Genomic DNA, 24,462 nt, shown 5'->3' with positions numbered 1-24,462 from the left:
AAACCCTGCAGTCGGAGGTGACCGAGGAGGCCGCCCAGCCGGTTCTCCCTGCCCACCCCATCCTCGCCCTCACCGGCCCTCGGGCCCCTTCCTGGTGCCACCCGCCCATGCCCCGGGGTGTGGGTCACCTCCTCTGTAGGGGCCCCAGGCCTGGCACTGCTGGCGACACCCACCCCACCCTGGAAGCCCAGAGGCAGGGTCACTGCATCCAGGCCCCTGCCTCCCAGGCCTGGCAGGAAGGGTCAGACTGAGTTTGAAGTCCTCTCCCTGGAACCCGAGTAGGGGGGCCCGGAGTGGTGTGGACAAGGGGCCCAGCCCACAGGGAAGGGGCCCCCCAAACCCTCCATCCCCGCTCCCCAGCCACCCCCCGCCCCCAACAAAACACAAAGAACATCAAAATCAGGCAAATGAGGCAGCAGCGGTCGTAACAGGCTGCGTTTAGTGGTTTTTTTTATGTACAAGAAAAATGACTTTTTTTTGTCTGGTTTTTCATCATCTTTTGTCTTTTTGTTTTTGTTTTTTTTTTGCTTCTTTTATTACTTTTAAAGCTTCTCCCTCCCCACCCCCAAAAAGTGCATTTTTATCAATTTTTTTTTTTTAAATCTCCCACACTTTTATAAAGACTCTCAAATACAGTCTATGGAATGTCTGCTCTGTGCTCTGTGCCCCCGGTGGGCGCCACCCCCGCCCCCCTCCACCAGGCCTGGCCCCCCAAAGTCCAAGGCACCTCATATCTGGGCCCGGGTGGGGCAGGGGGGACCCTGGGCATTGGGACCCCTGGCCACAGCCTTCAGGCAGCCCCAGACAGGGGATGGAGGTCTCCCCAGCCCCCTCCATCTCCTGCCCTGCCCCCCACCCCCCGTGTAAATCTATATATTTAGTGCGAGCTAGTCTGACTCTGAGGTTATGGCTCCTGGGGTGCCCGAGCCCCAGGCCCTGACCCGTCCTGCGCCAGCCAACATCCCCACTCCAGGAAGGCTGCTTCCTCAGCTTAAATAACTTTTTTAAAATAAAACTGCAAATATAAATATCTTTCTTTCTCAAAAAATAGGATTTTTGCTTTTTTTTGTTGATTTTTACTTTTTTTCTCCTGCTTTTCCTTTCACTCTCTCGTTTCTCGCCGCCTACAATCCTGGCTGCCTGGACTGCCTTGGTCCTGGAGGAGCCCCTCCCTCTTCTGTCCCGTCACATGCCACGAGGCCGTTCCCTCCACGGACAATGGGTCTCAGTAGTGCAAAGACTCCCCAGAAGACTCTTGAAGGGGCTGGGGGACCCCTCTCCCTACCCAAGACCCCCTCCCCCTTGGAAGGAAGCAAAGGGACAGCCACGTACAAACAGGGTGACAAGACAGGATAGCCATGAGGGGTCTCCTGGGCGAGCCGCCCATGGGGGGCAGACTTTGGTATGGCCCAGGGGAGCCCGGCTGGGCACAGGTCGAGACCCATACCCTTGTCAGGCTGGGCCTGGTCCGGCACTTTACATTCACTGGTTTTTAAGGTTTGTTTTTTTTTTTTGTTGATTTTTACTTTTTTTCTCCTAATCTCAAAAGGCGGGGTGGGGATCAAGGTGGGGGGCTAGCCAGGGGGCAGCAGCAAGGGTGCTAATCTCTCTCTCCCAGGTCCTGCAGGCTGGCGACCGCTCCAGGTGAGGGCTCCGGCCCCCACCATCCTGCTGGCCCACCGCTGCCGTCCCAGGATGCCCTCCCACCCCCTGCCGGAGCCCCCTCCTGGAGCTCCCCCCGCCTGGACCTCACTCATACACAAGCGCACACACACATTCACGCAGCTTCACCAAGATGATGGAAATAACAATTTCGCTATTTTTCTTTTTTTCTTTTTTTTTTTTTTTTGTACCAGGCAGTTAAAAAAAAAAAAAAAAAAAAAACCCCAAAAAAAAAAACCACAAAAAAAACCCAAACAACCAAACAAAAAAACTTTTTGCTGTGTCCTTTCTGACCAGTCAGCACGTTCCCCCTCAAATTTTTTTCTTTTTTTTTTGTTTGTTTGTTTCCTGAAACGCGAGAATTCAGCAGTATCTTTGGCAACACTTTATCACGACCTTAATTTAAAGAATAAAAATAAAATTGATCCACGTCTATATACAGTATGTGATTGCGCGGAGTTGGGGGCAGGGGCTGGGCTGGGAGGGCGGGGGTCCCGGCTCTGGGCCCATGCAGATGCTGCGGCCCCCGGGGATGGGCTGGTGGGCAGCAGGAGAGGGGTTAAGGCGGAGTGGGTGGGCAAGGCTGGCGGAAGCTGAGCGCAGAGCTAGGGGTAGGGGTTTAGTGCAATTCCCGAGGAGGTTTGTGTTAAAGTGTGCTCGGCGGGGGTTCAGCCCTTGCCCCCGCTGTAGTCCCAGAGGCCTTAATCCCCCAAGTCTGGTCTCCCCCCACCCGGCCAGGACGACAGCTGTGATTTTTCAGTTGGTTTTATTGCGAGGGGGTGTGTGGGTAGTGGGGGAGAGGGCTGTCCCCTCAGGGAACCTCTCTGGGAGCTGGGGTGGGGTAGGGGTGCAGGTCCCTAGCCTGGGCACTCGAGCTCCCTGTTCGGCTTCCACGGGTGGTTCTCCGAGAGAGCTCGCCCCACGATGCTGGGGTGTGGGTGGGGCCACCCGGCCCTGGGCTCCCCTGCCACCCCCCTCAGGAGGGGGGGTCCTGAGACATCTGGGGGGCTGACGGGCTCAGGGGTGGGGGGAGCAGGAGGAAACAAAAAACTGTCCTGTAGAAACAATGATGAAAGTTGCCTTCTTTAAAAGCTTCCCTTTAAAAACAAGAAAGAGATGGGGTCTGTCACAGAACCAAGGGGCACGGGGTGACGGGCCAGCAGCTAGAGGCGGGGAGTGGGGACACCCCCCGCACCTCCGGCTTTTGACGAGGAAGGGTCTCCGCTCAGCAGAGCGTCTATTTACAGGGCCCCACGCTAGGGTTGCATATGCGACAGGGGATGGGTGGGGGGGGAGGAGGGTGCCCCGGCCTCTGGCGACATGGCCTCCCCAGCCCTGGCCCCAGTCCGTGGCCTGTGGCTCGGTCAACGCCGGGCCTTTGGGGAGCCAGAGGCTGGGGGGAGGCAGGTGCCAGCCCCCAGGTTACAGTCAGTGCCTTTGAGTAAAAAGAAGGGTGCAGTGGGGGGTGGAGTAAGGCCCTGGAGGTGGGGCCCCCTGTCACCCACCTCGGTGGGGATGGCGTATCCAAGATGGCAGCTCCTCGGTGGCCACAAGGAAGGGCGGCCATGTTGGAGGGTGGGGGGACAGCAAGGGTGGGGGACAAGGGCAGGGAGACAGGATTGCTCTGGCTGGTTGGAAGGCCAGCCCTCTCTCGGGCCCATCCCTGAGCTGGGGAGTCGGTAAGGAGGGTCCCCGCGGACACGGGTGGCCACTGTATGGCTAGCAGGTGACGAGACGTCTCCAAATCAGAACCCAAAAAAAGGACAGAATTGGGGGGGGGACACGGCAGAAACACAAAAACCCCGCAGTCCTGCCTGCAAGGCGAGCCCCCGTGGTAAAGCACAAATACCTCAGAAGGCTTCGCCCTCACCCGTGACTTCCTGACCCCCTTCTCACCTCGGGGAACAGAAGTGGATTCTACGTCTGTGGTGGGTTTCTTTTTTTATTATTTTGTACAAAAATAAATCGACTTTTAGGAATTTCTGTTTGCTCTCTCTCGCTCTCTCTCTCGCTCTCTCTCTCGCTCTCTCTCTTATTTTTTTTTGTCTTTTTGACTTTTCATAGAAGTTGGTTGCAACTTGTAAACATGTTTTTAAATTAAGAATTAAGATAAAGTGTAGTACCCGTTCTGTTACAAAGTGCCAAGACTTCTATTTGTGGTTGGTTGTCTTGTTGTTGGTTTTTTTTTTTCCTTTCTTTTTTGTAAAATCTTGTTTTTATTGCTTTTGTGACATTGGAACTTCTGGACACTCTCGCTCCCCACATCCCTGCCACCGTGAGACCCTGCGTTCCCTCCCTCTGCTCTTGGCTCTTTCACCCCACACTGTCGCCTGCTCCTCTGAGGAAAAGTATATTTTATATATATATATATCTATATATAAATTTTGTTTTTAAGGAGGAAAAGAGAAAAAAAAAATCTAAAAAGTGCTTTTAAAAATCGGGAGAGGGCTAGGGGAAGGGGAGAGGGTGAAGACAAAAAGTTTCGCTCCAAACGTCTCATGGGGTCTGGGGTGGGCCTGGGTCGGGGGACCAAGACGGGGGTGGCAGGGGCGCCCTGAGTGGCGGCCCGCAGGTCCCGCCGGGTTGTAAGTGCCGTGAAGGAAGGCGGCGGGGGCCCTTGGGGAGTCACCCTGGCGCCCTCCCTCCCCCCCCTTCCCCGTCTTCTCCCCTTTCTCCACGCCTGGAAATAAATAGATTTGTGTCGCGGTGGTCAGGAGATCCGGGGGACCACAGGCAGGGACGGGAGGCGGGGAGGCAGTCGGGGAGACGGAGGGGGAAACCCCCACTTCGGAAGTGCCCTGAGGAAGGAGGGTGGGGGTGCGGATGGGGCCGTTTTAACGTCCGCTCACAGCGGACACAAATCATTTTTAAGGTCTTATCTCAAAAGACTCTAGAAACCAGCGGGGGCGGGGAAGGGCGAGGAAAAGAAAAGCCCCCCCCCCGTCCCCGCCCCGCCCCCCGTGACCACCCTCACCCCTGCCGGGACCTGGGGCCCTGATCCGGCCTCCGATGGGACCCCAGACCCCGAACCGCGGGGCGCCCGGGGAGCTCAGAATCCTTGTGTCCCACAAAAACCCCAAGCTGAGCCCCGAAAGCCATCGACGGGGTGGGGGGCAAGCGGGGCTGGGGGTGGGGTGGGGCGAGGGTCCCCATGGAGGGAGAGAACATCATGAAGGAGAAAAATCTGAGAAAAGCACTACCCTAGATTCTGTGACGCTTCATATATATATATCTGTATATATATATATATATAGATATAGATATCTGTATATAGATAGATTTTCTTTTTTGTGTTTTGGGGGGTGGTGGGTGATTTGCTCTCTCTCTCTCTTTCTCGGGTTTCTGTTTTCTCTTTTTTGGTTTTCAAGCGAGTCCGGCCGCGAAGCTGCCATCGGCGGTGGCCCCGGCGCCCCCGTCGCCTCCCCCAGCGGCGCCCGCTACATTCAACCTGCCCAGGCCGTCGGGGCTGGCCTCGTCCTCATCCTCGTCCTCGTCCTTAAAGTGCTTCTCCTGGCCGTTGCGCCGCGCGTCCGGCGAGCCGGGCGGGGCAGGGGCACCGGGCGGCGCAGGGGCCCCCGGGGCGGGGGCGGGTTCGGGCCCCCCAAGCCCGCCACCCCGCACCCGGGGCTTGCGGCCGCGGCGCGAGGGCACGCCGTTGCAGCCGTCCTTCTTGAGGTGTCTGTGCAGGTGGTCGGAGCGCACGAACGTCTTGCAGCAGCTGTCGCACTGGTAGGGGCGCAGGCCAGTGTGGACGCGCATGTGGTTCTTCAGGTCGTAGTTGTGCGCGAACGCCGCACCGCACTGCTGGCACAGGTACGGCTTCTCGCCCGTGTGCTTCCTCATGTGCACCTTGAGCTTGTCCTGCCTGTGGACGGGCCGAGGGTCAGCCGGCGCCCGGCCGGGCCCCTGCCCGGGATGGAAGCCCCTCCGCCCCCGCCAGCCTCGTCACGGGGAAACCGGGACCCTCGCGGAAAGGTGGGCTGCAGCAGGGGGCGCCCCCGTTTTGCGGGGAAAGGGGGTGCGGGTCCCCATTCTGAGAACAGCACCAAGGAACCCGCGAAGGTGTGAAAAGGGCCTCGCTGTGTGGCCACGGGGAAATGGCTGAACCTCTCTGAAACCCAATATTTTTGTTTTTTTGTTTTTTGGCCGCACTGCGGGATCTTAGTTCCCCCACCAGGGAATCAAATCCATGCCCCCTGCAGTGGAAGCGCAGAGTCTTAACCACTGGACCACCAGGGAAGTCCCACTGAAACCCTTTTCTTATGCATAGGAGGAGGAAGATAACAGGCCTCCCTCCCACCTGGGGCTCTGCCCAGTGGCAGGTGCATGGCTTCACACTACAGGCATTTACTGAGCACCTGCTGCATACCAGACCCTGTTCCAGGTGCTGAAAATGCTACAGGGAACAAGGAGGAATGCCGGAGTATTTGGTAACAGAGAGGGTTAAGCTGTCCTGGTTTTAGCACTGAAAGTTCTGTGTCCTGGGAAACCCCTCAGTCACTGAAAATCCAGGGCAGCTGGTCACAGTAGTAACCAAGCCCCCACCCCAGGGACCCCACCCCCTACCCCCAGTTCCTGCCAGATCTCCCCTCACCTCTGCCTCACTCTGCTCTGGCCACACTGGCTTCCTGGCTGTCACCCCAACATGCTGATAACTATGAGCCTACCTCAGGGCCTTTACACATGCTGTTCTGGCTACCTGGAGCACTTTTTTCCCTCCCAGATCTTCACAGTTGAATTTCAGCCCAAACGTGATCTCCTCAGAGAGGCCCTCCCAGACTCCCTCACCCCCAGTCCCTCATGCCACTGCCTTTGTTTCTCATCTGTCTCCCTGACTGGACTGTGAGCCCTGAAAACAGGGACTGGGTGTGATTCCAGGGCCCCTCCATGCCCATCTCACCCCACAGGGAACTGTGTGGACCTGGTTCAGCCTGGGGCCTTTGGCCCACCAAAGCTGGTCACCATTATCAGTTCTGGGGTGACTATGACCCAGGTGTTGCTCTGTCCCCTTGAGCCCTTGAAATGTGGCTGGTCCAAGGTGAGATGTGCAAGAAGTGCAAAAGGCACCCCAGATTCTGAAGACTTCATTTGCTCAATGTACTGTAAAAGATCTCATTTATAATTCTGCTTATTGATCACATATTGAAATGGAACTAATGGATTATGTAAAATATGATTAAAATTACTTTCACCTGTTTCTTTTACTTTTTAAAAATGTGGCTGCCAGAAAATGTAGAGTCACGGAGGTGGCTCACATGATATTTCTATTGTACTATGCTGGTCCATAGTGATGGGGGTGGATTCCTGCCTGGAATCCACAAGGCAGGGGCAGGGACCTCGGTCTCCAGAGCTCTGGCTAGACTCTGACCTGCTCCTTGCTGCAGACTCTTATGCTCCACTGAGTCACTCGGGGTCTCTCCCTTCTGATGCCCACCAGACTGAGAGCTTCTTCAGTGCCAGGACTAATAAACTCCTACTCATCCTTCAAAGCCCCACCTGAAATGCCCCTCCTCCTCCAGGAAGTCTTTCCCAACCCCGAGACAAAGGCCTGCACCCCCCTCCCCCGGGGCTTTCAGTCCCAAGTCCCTCCCTCTGGTACTGCCCACAGAGATGGTGTCCCTGCTTGGCCTAACTTTTCTATGGCTTCTTACTATTCTGAGGATCAAGACCTGGCCCTTTGCAACCAGACCCCCTGCCTATTCTCTGGCCTCGTTACACCCCCACGTGAGCCAGCAGAACCTGGGCCACAACAAACTCATCGCTCCCTGGATTAACTTGGGCTGTTACCAGAAAGGATGGCAATGGCCAGGCGCTTCCCGCCACCCCCCACCCTGCCTCCTCGGAGCCGGCTAACATGGTCTCCCAGTTGCCCCGCTCAGACCCTGGGGCCAGGTCACGGAGGGAACAGGAGGGACTCGGATTGTTCTAGCACTGTACAGAGATGTCCCTAGCTGAGGCCTGGAGGCTCAGAGAGGGGAAGTGAGTTGCCCTGAGTTGCACAGAGGGTTGGGGGCTGTCCCAATGTGGGGTGGGGGTGGAGGAAGCCCCAGTTTCATCACCTCAAGCCCCGGCCTGGGTAATTATAGCCCCGGCCGCCACAGGCCCTGCTTACTCAACTCTTTAGTGTGACTCAGAGGGGCCCCTGGGCTCCCCAGCCTGGAGGGAGGGGCGGGGGCTCGGGCCCTGGGGGGCAGAGAGGAGCCAGGTGGGCGCCTGGGAGGAAGAGGCCTGGCCTGGTGGCCCTCTCTATGCCTCAGTTTCCCAGAACGGCAAACAGGATCAGCCCCGGGTTGAGGGTGGGGTGGCCAAGAGAGCTCCAGGCCAGAAGGTGTAACTGAGCCTGGCTGAGGGTGGGGGCGTGGGGGAAGGTGTCACCTCTCCAGGCTCTGGCTTGCTGGGCCTCCACCAGGCTGCTCCTCCCAGGCCCCAAGACCCCTGAGGGCAGGGCCCACAGCCAGCCCAGTCCACCATCCCCACAACTGGAGCAAGAGGGAGGCCCCTAAGACCACCGGCACCCTGATCTCACCAAAGGGGGGGAGCCAGGCCACCTACCAGGCTGCCTGCCTCCCGGCCAGTGCCCTTTGCCCCTGCCTGGCACTCCTGGGCCCTGGAGTCCCAGCCACACCCTCCTCTCCTGGCTTGCTGGGGAGGGGGCCCAGGTGCTGGTCTGGGGGTCAGCTCCCAGATCCTGTCCCCACAGGGCAGGGCCGGGAAACTGGGACAATGGCCTCTTTCTTCGGCCTGGGTGGGTGTGGCTGGGGGAACCCCGGGGCTGGTGAGGGTAGGGGGTGATGCTGAGTCACCCAGCCTGGCTAGGCCCCCGCACACCAGCCCCCTGCCCCCACCGGGCTGGCCCACAAGGCCCAGCCTGCCACCTCTGGACTCTTAAGACCAGATCGCAAAATACCCCCAGCCTGGCCTCAAACTCCTCCTGTCCAGGGACCAAGCCCAACGGCTCCCGTGCCCTTTTCCCTCCACTGGCTGTGGCGATTCCCTAAGCTGAACTGGCCTCAGGGCCTTTGCACTGGCTCTTCCTGCTGCCTCTCCCTTTCCCTCTCCCCACGGCTCCCTCCTTCTCCTCCTTCAGCTCTCAGTCCTCGGGGAAGCCTCCCTGTTTAAGGCAGCACCTACCGCCGCACCCCGACACTGTTCTCTGCTCTTTTCCTCCCTGGCACTTTCCACCAACTAGTGTTATCAGTTCTGCGGTTTTATCTCGCACATGCTCCGTCGCCCCCACGGGGATTTTGGCTTGTCCCTCCACTTCTAGAACAGGACCTGGCACCCAGCAGGCACTCCATAAACGTTGGCTGAATGAAGCAAGTCCCCCGGGCTCACGGAAGACTTCAAAGTTACCTAACGACCAGAACTCCCTGCTCCAAGTGGGGCTGTCGCCCTCTCCCAAGGCCCACATGCTCCAGTCGGGATGAGAAGAACCACCCAGGGAAAAAGAAGAAAAGCGACTCCTTGGGCCCTTCCTTCCAGCCTCACGCAGGTCGGCACCGCCTGCACGCTTATGTTCTTGTGTCACCTTGTTTTAGGGCCTGTGCGGCACCACCCACCCAGGCTCTCTCGACAGGCGCATGGGGGTCGGGGGTGCCCCGATAGACAAGGCACCCTTGCAGGGCAGGGTGCGGTGTTGTTTTCACACGCGGAGGCAGGGTGTGAGCGTGCTCGCGCAGGGCGGGGCAGGGGGTCCCCGTGTGGCTGCTTTTGGGGCAAAGGGCCCCCAGGAAGCACCCCCCACGCCCCCCCGACCCCCGCCCCACGCCACGGTGGCGCTGGCTCACCTGGTGAATCGGACCTTGCAGATGTTACACTCGTAGGGCTTCTCGCCCGTGTGGGTCCGGATGTGCCGCGGCAGCTTGCCGGCGCCCTGGATGACCTTCTCGCAGATGGGGCACTTCTGGAAGGCCTTAGCCCGGATCTTCTTCTCCACCTTCTGCGACCAGGCCGGGTAGACGTCGCCGTCGTGGGCGCCGCTGAAGTACTTCAGGTAGTAGTCCACGACGCCCTTGTCATCCGCCCGTGACTCCTCGTCGCTGTCCCCCGCCGTCGCCGCCCCCGCCCGGCCCACCGACGACATCATCTGCTGCAGAAGCGTGCTGGCCGCCAGCCCGTCCGCGTCGGCCCCGTCCCCGTCCTCGCCCTCGGCCGTGCCTGACAGGAAGCCCGGAGAGTCGCCCGGCTCCGGGGCCGCCTCCGACAGCGAGGCTGCCTCCTCCTCCCCGCCCCGGCCGTAGTGGCCGTTCTGTGTGGCGGTGGATGGCTGGGCCACGGGGGTCGGGAAGAGGCCCCCAGCAGGGGCGTCGTCATCCCGCTCCGGCCACAGACCTGGGTGCTGTCTCCCTCATCCCCGTCCCCGGCCGGGGGCCGCTCGGCTGGGGGGCCGGGCCCGTAGAAGTCCAAGCCATTGCAGTCGCCGGTGGCCACGGCGGCCACGGCAGCGGCCACGGCCTCCTTGGTGGCGTCCAGGTCATCGTCGGATGCGCCAAAGGCGGACCATGGAAATGAGGCGGCGGCGGCGGCGGGCAGGCTGTTCATGGGGTTGCTCTGGAAGAACTCGAGGTACTCCTTGGCGCGAAGGAGGTTTCGCTGATCAATTTGATCTACGAGGTCCAGCCGGCCGGCATCGGCACCCGCATCGGCCGCCAGGATCTGCCGGTCGAGGAGGTCGGCGCAGACGTGGCTCACGGCGGGGATCTCGAGCAGGCGGGCGGCGCTGAGGATGTCACCCACGTTGGCTGTGCTGACGGTGAGCGTGGCCGTGTAGGCGAAATCCATGAGGGCCGTGAGCGCCTCGGCGCTGACGAAGTCGATCTCGTACACGTTCTGCTGGTCCACCACGGCGCCCGACGTGAAGAGCTTCTTGAAGTACTGGCTGCAGGCAGCCAGCACTGAGCGGTGCGTGGGGAACTCGCGGCCCTCCACCAGGATCACCACGTCGCACAGCAGGCCCTGCGTCCGCTGCTCGTTGAGTCCGCTCAGAATGTCGCTGCTGTGGTCGGGGAACGGGATCCCGATGGGGCCGTCCACGCCGCCGGCCATCTTCCGCGCCGAGACCTGCAGCACCGGGGAGGAAGGGGTGGTCGTGAGGGACAGGGAGGGCCGGGCCAACTGGCCGGGCTGCGAGGCCCTCAGAAAGTAGTGCCCCCACATCCCCGCCCCACCTCCCCCGCCAGCCTCGGTTTCCCCAGCTCTGCACCAGGATGGTCCACGGCTGGTTCTGCATCATCAGAGTGAGAGGACGTTGGCGAAACCCAACTGGGTGCTTCAGAGATGAACACCGGCCCCCCTCCCCGCTTTACGAGAGAGGGGAGTGCCCATCCAAAGGACAATTTGAAGTGGCGTGGGAGCACACAGAAGGTGCTCAATAAATGCCCGACACAAGTTGTTTCCTAATGAATCTGAGCACGGGATTCTGCCCATGCCCTCTCTAGGAGGCCACAGCGGTGACATATAAGGCACCCACTGTGCGCTGCCCTGGCCGAGCGCCCAGCAGTCCCAGAGGCAGCACCGTCTCCACCGCAGAGGTGAGAAAACGAGGCTCAGGCTCAGGGAGTCCCAGGGCCCCATGGCTGCACCTCAACTCAAACCCAGGGCAACTGACCCAAGACCCAATATCCAACCAGCATGGCCATCCATCCCTGCCTAGCCCCTCAGCCTCCCTAACCTTCTCTCCTGCCTCCTGGTCGGGCCCAGTTCTCTTGGGGGACTCTGAGTCAGCAGGAAGGGGTAAGGCCAAGACCCAGGGACCTGGCCAGGGTCATCAGGGCCGAGGGTGTGCCCTGGTGGGGTGGGGTGGTGACTCTGCAGGACAGACCCCTTCCTGCCCTGTGGAACCCCTAGGACATGGCTCGGCCCTCGCAGTGAGTAACGGGGAAACCAGGCCACTGCCTGACGCTCCTCCCTGCCCACTCAAGCTGACCCCGTCAAGGAGGAGTGGGAGGCCAGGGGCTTCCTGCCCACCTCCTGCCTGGCCAGCCCCTCTCCTTTTGGCCACCCTGTTTGCACTGTTCAGCCCGGGACAAGGCCCTGCCACTCTCCGGGCCTCAGTCTCCCCATCTGTCAAATGGGCAGAAGCCTTTGGAAAAGCAGGGCCATGGGGGGGACTCTGTCCCGCCCCTCTCCCCCCCCCTCCTATTTTCCGCCTTCCCCTGGGCTGTGACTCATCCACCCACTCGGGCGCTTGTGCAACCCTCTGGCTCTGTCCCCACCCCTCCACCCTCTCCGGGGAGCCCCCGGCTGCCCCAAGCCACCCAACAAAACCCACATTCCTCTGGGCCCAGCCAGCCTGCTTTCAGGCCAGAGCCTCTGCGTGTCTCTGGGGAGAGGGCCTAAACCGGGCCTTCCTCAGCCTCTTAAAGACCCCAGGACCCCCAGCTGGGTGACCCAGCTCAGCTCTAACACAGATCCCTCCCACTGTGCCTCTAGTGGGATACAGGCGGCTGGCCCGGCAAGGGAGCTGGGCTTGGTCTGGTCAGCCCTAAGGCCAGGGTAGGCCTGTTCCGACCCAGGGCCGCCCTGCGAATGGGGTCCAGGCCTTGGGGCCGACACAGAGGCCTTTGTGTGGCGTGCAGGCGGCCAGTACACTTCCCGGGACGCCTCTCTCCGCCGCCCGCCCTCTTTCCCGCCGACCGCACCAGCTGCTTAGCTCCCGCCTCTGTTCCGCCAGCCCGCGGTGGGTGGCGGGGCAGGCTCAGATGTGGCTGCTGGGAGCAGGAGGATGGGGATGGGGGCACGACGACCACCCCCCCCCACGAGGCTCGGCCACGGGAAGCCTCGGCAGAGCCCCCTGTGGCGGCTTCCACCCCCTGCCACCATCTGCCGTCTGGCCCCGGGCCCCAGGGAGCAAGCGGGCAGATGGGACTCCGGATCAGACCGGCCTCGGCCCCTCCTCGCCCCTCCTCTGATCCGGGCCACCAACGTGCCAAGATGGCCACCCTGGCCCTGCTTGCCAGTGTCCCCTCAGGGGTCCTCCTGGGGCCTCTAGGTCGAGACCTGAATTGGTCCGGGTGACTCACCCCTCGCCACGGCGGGTCTGCGCCCCTGTCCTTTCCCAGCTGGGGCCTCTATTTCCCCCAGATAATCATCTGAGACCCTCCCCCAAAGGGCAGGGCCTGGGGCAATACCAACCAAGGAAAGCCCCAGGGAAGCAGCATGACCCCCATTTACAGATGAGAACACCAAGGCCCAGAGACAGCTAGAATCCAGGCCAAGGGCACCCAGCAAGGCTGATCCAGGAGCTGACAGAGGCGAGAGGCTGGGGGTCCCCCAACCCTCCCCCCGCCGACACCTCCCAGCCAGCCACAGCCCCTTCCCTGGCCCTGGAAACTAAACTGACCCAGCCCTCTCTCCAGGAACACACACCACCTGCCTGCCACGCCCGGGGCCACTGTCCTCCCCGCCTCCACCCGGGCCTCTCAGGGCCCTCCCTCTAAGAAAGCAGAGGAAGACCCTGCCAGGTGGGAGAAGGAAGTCACGTGGGGTCCAGGCAGCAAAAAGCACCTATTGCTGAGCACCCACTGTGCGCCACAGGACCATCTCACCAGGAGAGCCCCGTGGCTCCCTTCCTGGCTCTAAGAGGCCCTGCTGGCACCTGACACCTAGTAGGTGCCCCGACACGTGACGGTTTCCTCGGTAATGATGAGCCAACGAAAAATTCTCTCCTCCAGGAAGCCTCACCCCCTCAACGGCCAGGGTCCCCTGAGCCCAGGCCTGCACCCACCCAGGGCCCCGTGTTTCATCACAGCTCCACCCCGACACTCGCCCCCATGGGATTTCCGGGGCCGTTCGATGCTGACTCGGCGGCCGGCCGAGGGGCAGGCCTCGGCAGGCTCTTCCTGGGCTGGAGGTGGGGCGCCCTCCTCCCTCTGGGCTGCTCCCAGGCCACCCTCCACCCCCCGCCCCCGGCCCAGGCCTCCCCTGGGCAGTGCACGTTAGGGGCGCAGCAAACGACAGGAGGAACCAAAGACCAAAGAGCTATGCGCTGGAGAGCCCACACCCAGCCCCGCCCACCTGGCTGGCAGGCACACCCAGTACCAGGGGACCGTGCCAGTCCCACCTCCAATCTAACCTAGGGTCACTTGCTGCAGCAGGCAGCAAGGACCCGGGCCTGCTTTTGCCCTCCGAGGGGGCCTCCTCTGTGCCCTGGAACCTTCAAGAACTAACTGGACCCTGGGCTTTAGAGATGAGGACAGGCTCAGGGAGGTGATAAGACCAGGGCAAGGTCACACAACAGACCGGCAGCCAGGCTGGGACTCAGATGCTCTCACTTGAGCCGGCCTGAGCTGACACCTCTCAACTACTGGGGATGCAGGGAGAGCTCAGGAGCGTCCTGACCTGGTCCCAGGAACAGCAGGTGTCACCCAGGAAGGACCCTAGGATTGTGGGAAAGGTGTCCCAAGCATGGGAAACAGCAGGGGCAAAGGCCCGGCGGTGGGCACCTGGGAGAGGGGCAGGGGAAGGAGGCTGGAGAGTCCCCAAGGTCAGGTGCAAGGTGAGGGTTGGGGCCGGGCCTCCTCCTCCCCCCCACACTCCTCAGGGGGTGGCCAGCAGTGGATAGGTAGGTAATTGCCACCTGACGCCTTCCTGGAGGAGTGTCCAGGGATGCGGGCAGCTTAACAGAGGGTTAAGGCCTCCCTCTCTACAACTCAGGGAGAGAATGAAAGGCAACTATATAAGGGACCTCTAACTCCTACTACCTGCCACAGCAGCCCGCGTCCATATCCTGGCTCCTCCATTTCCAAGCTGGGTGAACCTGGGCCAAGAAAAGCACCTCTCTGTGCCTCATTTTCCTTGGGGGTTGTGACAGTGGCAAAGGGCTCCACTCCCATCCTCTTAGCAAACTTTGGCCTAGGACCTACTATGTGCCATGGACAATCCCCAAAGGCCCAGTGAGGCTGTTTACCCCCTCCCTTGTGGACTGGGGGCTTTGAACTTCACCTCTGAACGTCATTCCAGGAATCCAGCCCCCTCCCCAACTACTGTGTACCAAGGAAGTGTGTGGTGAGCCCCAGGAGGAAGCTGAGCCATCATGTGTGTGTGGGGGAAACCAGGCCCAGAGAGGGTGGGCGGCTGGCCCAAGGTCACACAGCAAGTCTGGCGCCCAGGTGCGGCTGCCAGGCCAGTGCCCGGCCGCCCCCGCCCCCTCCCAGCCTGGCAGCCTGTGTTGCAAGGTTGGTCCTGACAGGTTACCCCGCCCCGACCTGGTGCCAATCCCCGCCTGGCCCAGTACCGAGTCCGGGGTTTAATGGGACAGGAATGCAGCATCCTGATCAGGAGGTGGGGGGCACCAACAGCTCAGGGTGACTGCTGGCTGCCAGCTGTCAGCCTGCCCCCTGCCCGCCTGTCCTCGCAGGCCTCCCTCCAGGCCAGACACCAGCAAACAGGCCCTCGGCCATTTTATGTGTCCATTTATTGCCCTAAATGGGGAGGGGCTTCCTGCCCGGGCCTTAAAGGGCCAGAGGCAGGAAGGTTGCGGGCCCAGTGGGAAGTGTGTGTGTGGAGGCTGGTGGGGGTGGGGATTAGGAGGTCATGGGGATCCCATCTGAGCCCCAACTCATGGGTGGGGCTGAGGCCCACCCTGTTCCCACGCTCTGAGTGCTGTCGTGGGCCAGGAAGTACAGCCCCGACACCAAGACCAGCTTCCAAGAGGAAGCCCTGCGAAGACAGAGCCATTCTCAGTGGAGGTGGAAGGAATAAGCTTCCTGTCACCGGGGGTAACCAAAGCCAGGCCTCACAGAATCCCATCCGTGTCTACACTGCCCTCAACTCAGGCTGCACCTGCTTATCCAAGATGCCCAGGAGAGGCCTGGGTGACTTCCATCCAGACTGCTCCCTCCCTCCCCTGAGGCCGGCTTGTCACCTGGAGGTGCCTGTACCACCCCCAGCCCCACCCACAGCCTGAGCAGGCGGACAGCTCGGCCTGGAAACCCCAAAGGGGTGCTTGGCCCACTGGGGCCCCAGTGTCCTGTGCCTACAAATCCAGCCAGTTCCCTCCTATCAAACACATCCTGATGGGAGGTGGGACCGAGCCTTGTTTTCCAGTCAAACCAGAAAGGCGTGGGTGGGGACGCTTCCACCGAGTGGCCGTCCACAGCCTGCTGGGGGGACAGATGGAGGGGCTGGTCCTTTGGCCAGATTCTCCACAGGGCACCTTCCGCGCTTTGGTGCTCCAAAGACTCGGGACTCAGGCCGCAAGGGCAGGGGCTGTTCCTCAACGGGGCTTGACGGGGGCCTGGTCTGGATCAACTCAGCATCAATCCTCATAGCTCTGGCAGGCAGGGTCTGTAACCACTGCCCCACTTCACAGGCCAGGAAACTGAGGCAACTTGCCCAGGGTCACACAGTAGAGCTGGATTTGAACACGGGTCATCTGTCTGGCTCCATCTGGCCAAACTAACTAGTCCTCCCAGGGCTCCACCCTCCTCCCCCACCACACACAATGCCCCCAGGTACCAGCAGGGGACTAAATCCCCCCACCCTGGGGGCCTGGGGGGGAGGACAGCTTATTCTCACACCCCCTCAGAGCTGCCTTGTGATAGCCCAGAAAAGGGAGAGGTTTGCCTGAGGTCACACAGGGAGCCTGGGGCAGGGCTGGAGTCCAGCTGACACCTGTGAACTCAGGGCATCAGAACAGAGATGCAGGAGAGGCTCCCCCAGGCCCTGACACCACACAGCAGTCACTCAACAAACATTCCTGGGGAATCACTGAGTAAATCCTCACTTTTGGCCTAAAGGTAATCTCCCCATTGTACCGATGGCAAAACTGAGGTTGGCAGAAGGGAGGTGACCTCCCGAGGTGGACCTCAGCTGGAGTGGAGGGCCGGGCTGAGATTGGACCACAGTGGCCCCCACCCAAGCCTGTTCCTCTGGTCTCCACTGCCCAGGGCTGTTGCAGGGTGGTTTATGGTCTATCAGGTGCCTGGAGCACAAGATGACAGGTGGGGGGGGTGTCTCAGACACACACACACACACACACACACACACACACACACACACACTCTAGCAGAATCCCTGCTGTGTCCTGAGCTGACCCAGGTGCTTCCTCCATGAGGGAGGGAAGGAAAGGGAACACAGGTGGACCTGCAGGCAGTACCTGGGGGGAACCCACAACCACCTCATTTTACAGAGAAGGATGCTCAGGCTCCAAAAGGCCATGGGGCTTGTCCAAGGTCACAGAGCAAGTGGGCCAGCATTTGAAACCCCTGTGGACCCCCTCCTCAGGCCAGCTCTGCTTCAGAGGGGCTGGCCCTGACTCTTGGCTCTGGGAGGTGACCTGGGTCTCCTCGGAAATAATGGGTTGTAAAAACACAGAGCCCTGCCGGTCTCCAGGGGCCAAGGTGCCAAGGGGCGGGGCTGCAGCTCAGATGGGGTGGGAAGGGCCTGCCTCGGAAGGCTGGGACGCAGGGAGGCTAAGGCCCCTGCTGTGTGACCTTGGACACCTTGCTGCCCCTCTCTGAGCCTCACTGTCCTCTTGGGGCAAAGGCTCCATTTGGCAGACAGGTGCCTGCTGTCAACCTCCAGGCCCTCTAGAAGAAAGGTGGGCCGGCGCCCCTCGGCTGTGACACACAAAGGACTTTGGACGCGTCCTAAACTAGGAGGCAGGACCACAAGGGTCAGACCCAGCTCTGGCTGGGTGACCTTGGGCTGCTCTCTGCTTCCCCCAGGGCCTCAGTCTTCCCTGCCCCATAGGGCACCGCTCTGAGCCTTGCTCTAAGCCCCTGAGGCCCCATGCTTGCGTCTGGCCTCCCCTCCTGGTCTCAGTTTCCTCGCATGGCATCGGGGACCTCCACCAGCCCAACCAGCTTATGGGTCAGAGGGTTCCAAGGAAAAGAAGGGAAGGAAAAACGCCAACACAAGGGCTAGCTACTGCTCGAGAACTGCCCCACTGGGACGAAGGCTGAGCACTGCCGGGCCTCAGTCTCCCACACGGAGAAAAGGGTGCATGGGCTCCCCGCAGCCACCCGCTGCCGAGGGCCTCTGCTGAGAGTTGCGTGGCTCCCCGCCCGGGCCAGGGTGCTGACTGGCCACCACGCAGCCAGTCAGCCAATCAGAACTGAATAATAAATACCCCCCCAAAGTGACCCACGAATTAAAATTTCAGTGTCCCCGTTGGCTCCTCTTTCCTTCATTAGGCATGCGGATCCCAGGGCTTCGCTCTTCCAGCCACTGGCTCCTGCCCCCCCTTCTCCCCCAGGCTCCCGTCTCCACAGCGATGGCTGGCGGTAAACAGAGCCCCGAGCCCAGCCGATAAGTGCCAGGCCCACCCGGGGGGGGCCCTCGGGGGAGAATGCCCCCTACCTGGAGCCTCGGGGGCCTGGGCAGCAGCAGGGCCTAGCCTGGACTCCCCGGACCTCTCCCAAGACCAGCTCTGCCAGTAGGAAGTGATCGGCTGGTCCTGGGGAGGGCCCCCCAGTGTGGGAGCGGCACACTCAGGGTTACGCCCTGGCCCTGTTGGGTGGGGGTGGGGGGCTGACATGAATCCTGGACGCCCTCTCCGGCCGGGGCCTGCTCCGGCCCTGGTCCGGGAGGCAGCTGGCAGGGAGGGGGGGGTGGGGGAAGCCAAGCAAGCCCGCCACCCATGGGTGAGCCAGGTGGGCACACCCGGTGGAGGGGCACCAACACCTCTCTCACTTCCGCCGCCTGGCTAGGGGGAGAGAGGAGTTGCCTACCTCCCCCTGCCACCCCGCCAACTGCTGGCTACATTCCCCAAACATTTAGTGGGTGCCCACAGGGTGCCCGGGCCTGGTTGGACAGCAGTCTCTTGCCGCGGTCCACCGGACTCCCTCGCCGCCGGCCAGCCAGCGCGGACAGTGCCTCCCAGGACCCGCAAAGGCCTGGGCCCCGGGGGGTGCACCGGCCCCAGCTCAGGCCCCTGCCTGGTTCCCAGGCCCGGGGCTGGGGGAGGGGGCCGGTTCCTAGGCCGGGGAGGGAGGCAAAGCGAGGGAGAGGGCCGGATCCCACCAGCTCACCCCCTCCTCTGCCCGGGCTCAGGGTTCGCACGTGGTGGTGGCGTCAAGGGAAAGGAGGGGTGTCCGGGCCAGAGGAGACGGGGTCACGCGCTTTGGGGGCGCGGACGGGGAGAGGGGTGCTCTTGCTCCCCTCCCCGGGGCCGGGGCGGACAGCCGCGCGGGCAGGGCGAGGGCCAGGCCGGTCCCCCCCGCCCAGGGCTGAAGTCAGGCCCGGGCGGGGCAGGAAGCGGCCCCCTCCCCCGCCCCGGCCGCAGCGCGCGGCCCCCGCCCCGGCCCGCGGGCCCCCACAGCGCCGCCCCGCGCGGGGGGCTCCTCCCTCCTTCCCGGGGCAGCGGCGAGGGGGCCCGGCCCCGGCGGCGGCGGGTGGCGCGGCTGCGGCTGGGCTGGGCTCCTCCGAGGGCCGGGAGGCGGCAGTGAGCCTGCCCCGCGCCACCCCCCCGCCGCCGGCGGCCAATCCCCCACCCGGGCTGGGGGAGGTCGATGCAAAATTACCCCGATCTGGGTCCGCCCGCCCGCCTCCCCACGCCCCGGCCCAGTCTGCACTAGGCCGCGCATCCCCGGGCTCGCCTGCGCTGCGCGGCCGCCCGGCCGCCGCCCTCCCCGGGGAGCGCCGGGTGGGTGACCCCCCCCCACGGGGCGGGGGGCTGAGGGGAGGGGGGCTGGGGACGGTTACACAACCCAGGCGGGGAGGGGCCCCGGGGCGGGGAGGGGGCCGGCCCGCGGGCCGCGCAGCCGGAAGCCGGGACCGCCACCGGCCCCCGGCAAGGGGAGCCCGGCTCCAGGCCCCGCCCCCTGGCCGTCAGGGCCCGCCCCCGAGCCGCGCCCGCGCGATCGGCCCGCGCCCATTGGCTCGCCAGCCCGCCGCTCACCGCCCCTCCTCCGCCACCAGCCCCTACCCGCGGGCCGCGGCGGGCCGCCGGCGCAGGGCACCCTGGGACTTGTAGTCCTAGCTGCCTGCCACCTGCCAGCCGCAAGCGCGGGGGAACTACGATACCCAGAGGCCCGAGCGGCCGCGCCCGCCCACCCGGACACCCCACCCCTTCCCCCTCCTTTGCAAAGCCCCCCTCCCTGTTTTTTCAGCCCCCTCCCCCCCATCCCCCATGGAGCTCAATCCTGGCCAACTCCAACGTATGCACGCAGCACCGAATAGGCCCCCGGGGGGCGAGAGCGCCCCCAGTACCCAGATGCAAACTTAGCACGCGACGCGCCCCCCTATCTCCCCACGCCGGCTCCCCCCACCCTCAATGCAGCCCCGCTTCCCCTCCCCCTCTCCCCGCGCGCCTGGGAGCCCCGAAAAACCATGCACGGAGGGGGGGGCTGGCGCACAAGCCCATGCACTTCGCCCCCAATACCCACTCCCGGGCGGCGCCCCCTCCCCGCCCTCGGGATCCAGGGCGCCTCCCGCCTCCGGGCAGCTGCCAACCACCCCCTCCTCTGAAACTTGCGGAACGTCCCCGGATCCCGGGATCGCCCCTTCCCGAGAGGGCAGGGGTGGGCGCAGCGCCCCCGGCCCGTCCCCGCCCTGCACCCCGCGCTGGGGGCTACGCCGGGCGCTGACTTACCTCGCGGGGCCGGGCCGGGGCCGGGCCGGGCCGGGGCGCGCGGGGCCGGGGCCCGGAGTTGGGACTGTGCTCCTCGGCCGCTCGCCTCTGGGGTCCGCGTCTCGCTCTCCCCTCGCTGGCTCTCCCCTCGTCGCTCCCTCGCTCCGGCGGCGGCGTCACTGCCCCTACAGTAACTGTACAGTACAGCCAAAGCCCCGTATGATGCTCGCGACTCCCTTCCTGGTTTCTCCGAGGGCAAGAGGGGTCCTCCCTTGTCTTAAAGGTGCCGCAGCCGCCGGCCCCCCCACGCCCAGCCCGCCCCCCCCCACCCCGGCCTCAGAGGCCAGAACAGGCTCGGCAGGTCCCCTCTTGCCACGTCTCTGCCCTCCCGTGGGGCTTCGCCCGCTGCGCCGGGGAGACCGGGCTGTTATTAGGTTTTGTCAAGTTGTTGGGGGGGTCCAGCCCGCCCCCGGCGCGCCCCCCCCCTCCTCTGACCTCTCCGCCCCGCTGTGCGGCGCCGTGCCAGCCTGCCAGCTTATCTGGCCCCAGAGCTCCCCGGGGCGCGGGGGGAGCGGGCCCCCCGGGGTGGAGGGGGTGGGGGCCTCCAGATAAACAGGCCCCCAGCCTCTGCGCAGAGGCGGGTGCGGGGGGGCGCGGGCTTTGCCCCCGACGCCTGGGGCGTGGCAGGATGGCAGCGGGGGCGGGGAGGGCTGTGCGCACTGCGAGGAGAGACGCGGGCGTGGGTCGCGGCTGCCCGGGCTGCTGGGGGTGGGGGGGGGGCGCGAGGGGGGGGGGGCCGCAGGCCTGGCGTCGGCCCTCCCCGGGCCTCAGTTTGCCCAGCCGCGGAAGGGACCCGGGGGCAGGCTTTCAGCTGACTGCTTGGGTCCGCTGGGCTCCCGGGTCCCTCAATGAAACAGCCAACCTGCCCGCCCGAGATTATATAAAGGAGTCGCCTCCGCCCGCTGCGCCAGGGGCGTAGCGGGGGAAGGGGTTGGCGAGGGGCGGGCTGGGCTGTTGTTTTCCCGGCTTTCCAAGTTCCCCCACCCATCTGCGGGCCACTGGGCGGGACGGGGTCCCGGCCCCGGACGCCTGGGTTCTGCGGTCCGCTCCCGCAAGGGTCTGCGTGGCTCGGGAGGGGCGGAGGTGGGGAGTGGGGAGGCGTTGGCTCAGCCAACTTTTTTCCCTGTCCATTTCTCCCACTTCCTCCCCGGTCGTGGGAGAGGTCCGGCGGGGGACGGGGGAGAGGGAGGAGGGGGACGAGGGGTGAGAACAGCCTGAACCCGGCCCGGCCGGCTGCCCGCTGCACACAGTAGGCGCCCGGAGAGGGCTGGCTGGTGCAATCAGCCGCCTGGGGAGCTCTGAGCCTCAGTTTCCCCTTCCTCATTCCCTTGGTCGGAGAGGGCTGGCACCTGCTTCGTAGCTGTCGTTTACTGAACGCTTCCCTGGTGGCTGTCTCTGTCCGGGGTCCTGTTTACCTTCATTCTAACATCTAATGCCATTATCATGATCATTATTTATTGTTATTATCATTTTTACCACCATTACCTTACAGGCAGGAAACTTCCACTGCCGTGGGTGAAATGCACCCCGTCTGTCCTTCTCCGACTTAAAAGCTTTCCTCCCCCCCCAACCTCCTGCACTTTACTGCCTCTTCACACACGTATTAAAAGTGCCTTTCAACGCCCAAATGGGTTGAATTGGCTTTTGTAATAATAATTGGGCTTCAAGGGGAAACCCGGGAGGGCCCCAGAAGGGAAGCGACAGCCCCAGGACTTGCAGCCTGAAACCAGCCCCGGGGTAGGTGGAAAGGGACTGAGGGAGGGGCCGCATGCGTCCAGCGTGAGGGCGGAGCCCAGGGACTTTGTTCTAACGACCCTGCCTGGGATATAAGCCCTCTTCCTTCCAACGTGCAGGTCCCAGGGCAGTGCTTGGTCTCTGTAGATACCTGAAGCTCAAGCCTTAGTCCTCAATGGTCTCATTTGCCATCCCGCCTAAGCTCCACCCACTCAGCCAGAGCAGGGGTGACTCAGGGTCCCCTCTGTACCACCCAGCCTCAGATATCTGGCACCCTTCTCTGCAGTTAATAACCTGACTCAGAAGGGGCAGGGAACTCGTATGTAGGATTGGCGTTGAATCTAATCCTTATCAGGCCCTGGGAAAAAACAGGGATCATATGATTTCCATCTTAACATTTGAGGAAATTGAGACCCAGAGAGGGACAGTGGCCAAGGATGTTGAACCCAGCTTCACCTGGCTCTGGACCCTGCCAGAAGGGCTGTGGGCAGGTCCTTCAGAAAATAAATGCTGGGATGGCGTACCCCTACCCTGTGCCCACTCCTGTCCCTGCAGTGAAAAGAGAGGGAAGGGAGCAAAGCTTTGTCCTGACCCCCACTCCTCAGTCCCACCCCCTCCCCTCTGACCCTCAGAGTCCTCTGTAAAGAATAATGGAAGAGGGACTTCCCTGACGGTCCAGTGGTTAAGACGCTGCACTTCCACTGCAGGGGGCATGGGTTCCATCCCTGGTCCTGAAACTAAGATCCCCACATGCCGCAGCGTGGCCAAAAAATAAAAATTAAAAAAAAAAAATTTTAATTAAAAAATTAAAAAAGAATTATGGTAGAGACTTCCTAGGGTTGTGACAAAGGAGAAACAAGATGGTACATGTAACATACTTAAACAGCACAGTGCCTGCTGGTGGGAAGTCCTCAACACAGGATAGATGTGACCATGCTGTTATTGCTGTCATTATTATTATTACTTGGGCCATACCCTTCCCCCCACCCTGTTCCTGGCCAGGGTAGAGTTGAAACCCACATCTCCAAAGGTGAAAAATTCACGCACACACTCAAGGCATTTTTTTTTACCTCATTGGCAGACCCCCCCCCCCCCCGCCAATGTGCTTGGCTAAAGGGCTCTTGGAATGTATCAGAACCAACTCCATCATAGCCATAAAACAATACAAAAATTGATAAATACTTGAAACTTGCCTCAGAGCAGATTTGTTCTAGGGTGAGTAGTAACACCAGCTCTCATTTTCTGAGTTCCACCTTTGTGTGTTATTTTAGTTTATCTGTGGAGCAGGGATTATCATCCTTGATGTACGTGATAAAGATACCGAGACCCAGAGAGGGTAAGAAATTTGCCAAAGTCACACAGCATTCGAGCAGGGTGACTTGAATTCGAGTTATATGGGCTAGGCTGCAAAGTTGTATAATATTTTGAACCGATAATTCTTGTCACCATAAACAGGTGTTGCTTCTGGGAGCAGAGAAAGAGAGAGCTTCTGTTCACTCTCTTTGATCTTTTGAATTTTGTATCATGCATTTATTACTTATAATAAAATAAAAAATACTTCTAAAGTAACACATTACTTAACCTATGTGCTTCAAAGAACACCATCAAGAAAGTGAAAGAAAAACCTACAGAATGGGAGAAAATATTTGCAAATCATAGATCTGATAAGGGTCTACTACCCAGGATATATAAAGAAATCTTTAACTGAACAATAAAAACACTACCAATTTTTTTTTAAGGGACGAAGGATTTGAATAGACATTTCTCAAAAAAGATATATAAATAACCAATCAAGCTCATGAAAAGTTACCCAACATCATTAGTCATCAGGGAAATGCAAATCAAAACCACGAGGAGACACCACTTCACCCCTGCTAGGGGGGCTAGAATCAAAAAGACAGACTGTAACAAGTGTTGATGAGGATGGGGAGAAACTGGAATCCTCATGTGTGGCTGGTGGGAATGCAAAATGTTATAGCTGCTGTGGAAAACAGTTTGGCACTTTCTCAAATGGTGAAACAGAGTAACCATATGATCCATCAATTCCACTCCTAGGTGTCTCTACCCAAGTGAAATGACAACACGAATATCCATAACAGCATTATTCCTAAGAGCCAAAAGTAGAAACAGTCCAGGTGTCCATCGACTGATTAACGGATAAATAAAATGTGGTCCATCCATACAATAGAATATTATTCAGCCTTAAAAAGGAGTGAAGCACATACACGCTACAATGTGAATGAACCTTGAAAACATGATGCTCAGTGAAACAAACCAGACACAAAAGGCCACATAGTGTATGATTCCATTTACATGGAATGTCCAGAACAGGCAAATCCAGAGACAGAAAGTGGGTTAGTGGATGCCTGGAGCTGGGAGGTGTTGGAGACAATGGGGTGGGGGGAGTGCACCAATAGACGTGAAGTTTCTTTTTAGGGTGATGAAAATGTTCTGGGATTAGGTAGTGGCCATGGTTGCACAACTCTATTACT

The 24,462-nt window shown here is 61.1% G+C and overlaps 1 protein-coding gene across 1 annotated transcript; it reads right to left on the bottom strand.

The window, feature by feature from the left end:
* Window positions 1–1,526: 1,526 nt before the first annotated feature.
* ZBTB7A (zinc finger and BTB domain containing 7A) lies at window positions 1,527–19,172 on the bottom strand. Its single transcript, XM_036845857.1, is given in 4 exon segments — window positions 1,527–5,527; window positions 9,450–9,999; window positions 10,002–10,722; window positions 18,952–19,172. Coding segments are annotated over 3 exon segments (1,758 nt in total). The 5' UTR covers window positions 10,708–10,722; window positions 18,952–19,172; the 3' UTR covers window positions 1,527–5,025.
* Window positions 19,173–24,462: the final 5,290 nt, after the last annotated feature.

The sequence above is a fragment of the Balaenoptera musculus genome, chromosome 3, assembly GCF_009873245.2.
Source record: "Balaenoptera musculus isolate JJ_BM4_2016_0621 chromosome 3, mBalMus1.pri.v3, whole genome shotgun sequence".
NCBI lineage: Eukaryota > Metazoa > Chordata > Mammalia > Artiodactyla > Balaenopteridae > Balaenoptera > Balaenoptera musculus.
This window is presented reverse-complemented; position numbering and strand designations above follow the sequence as displayed.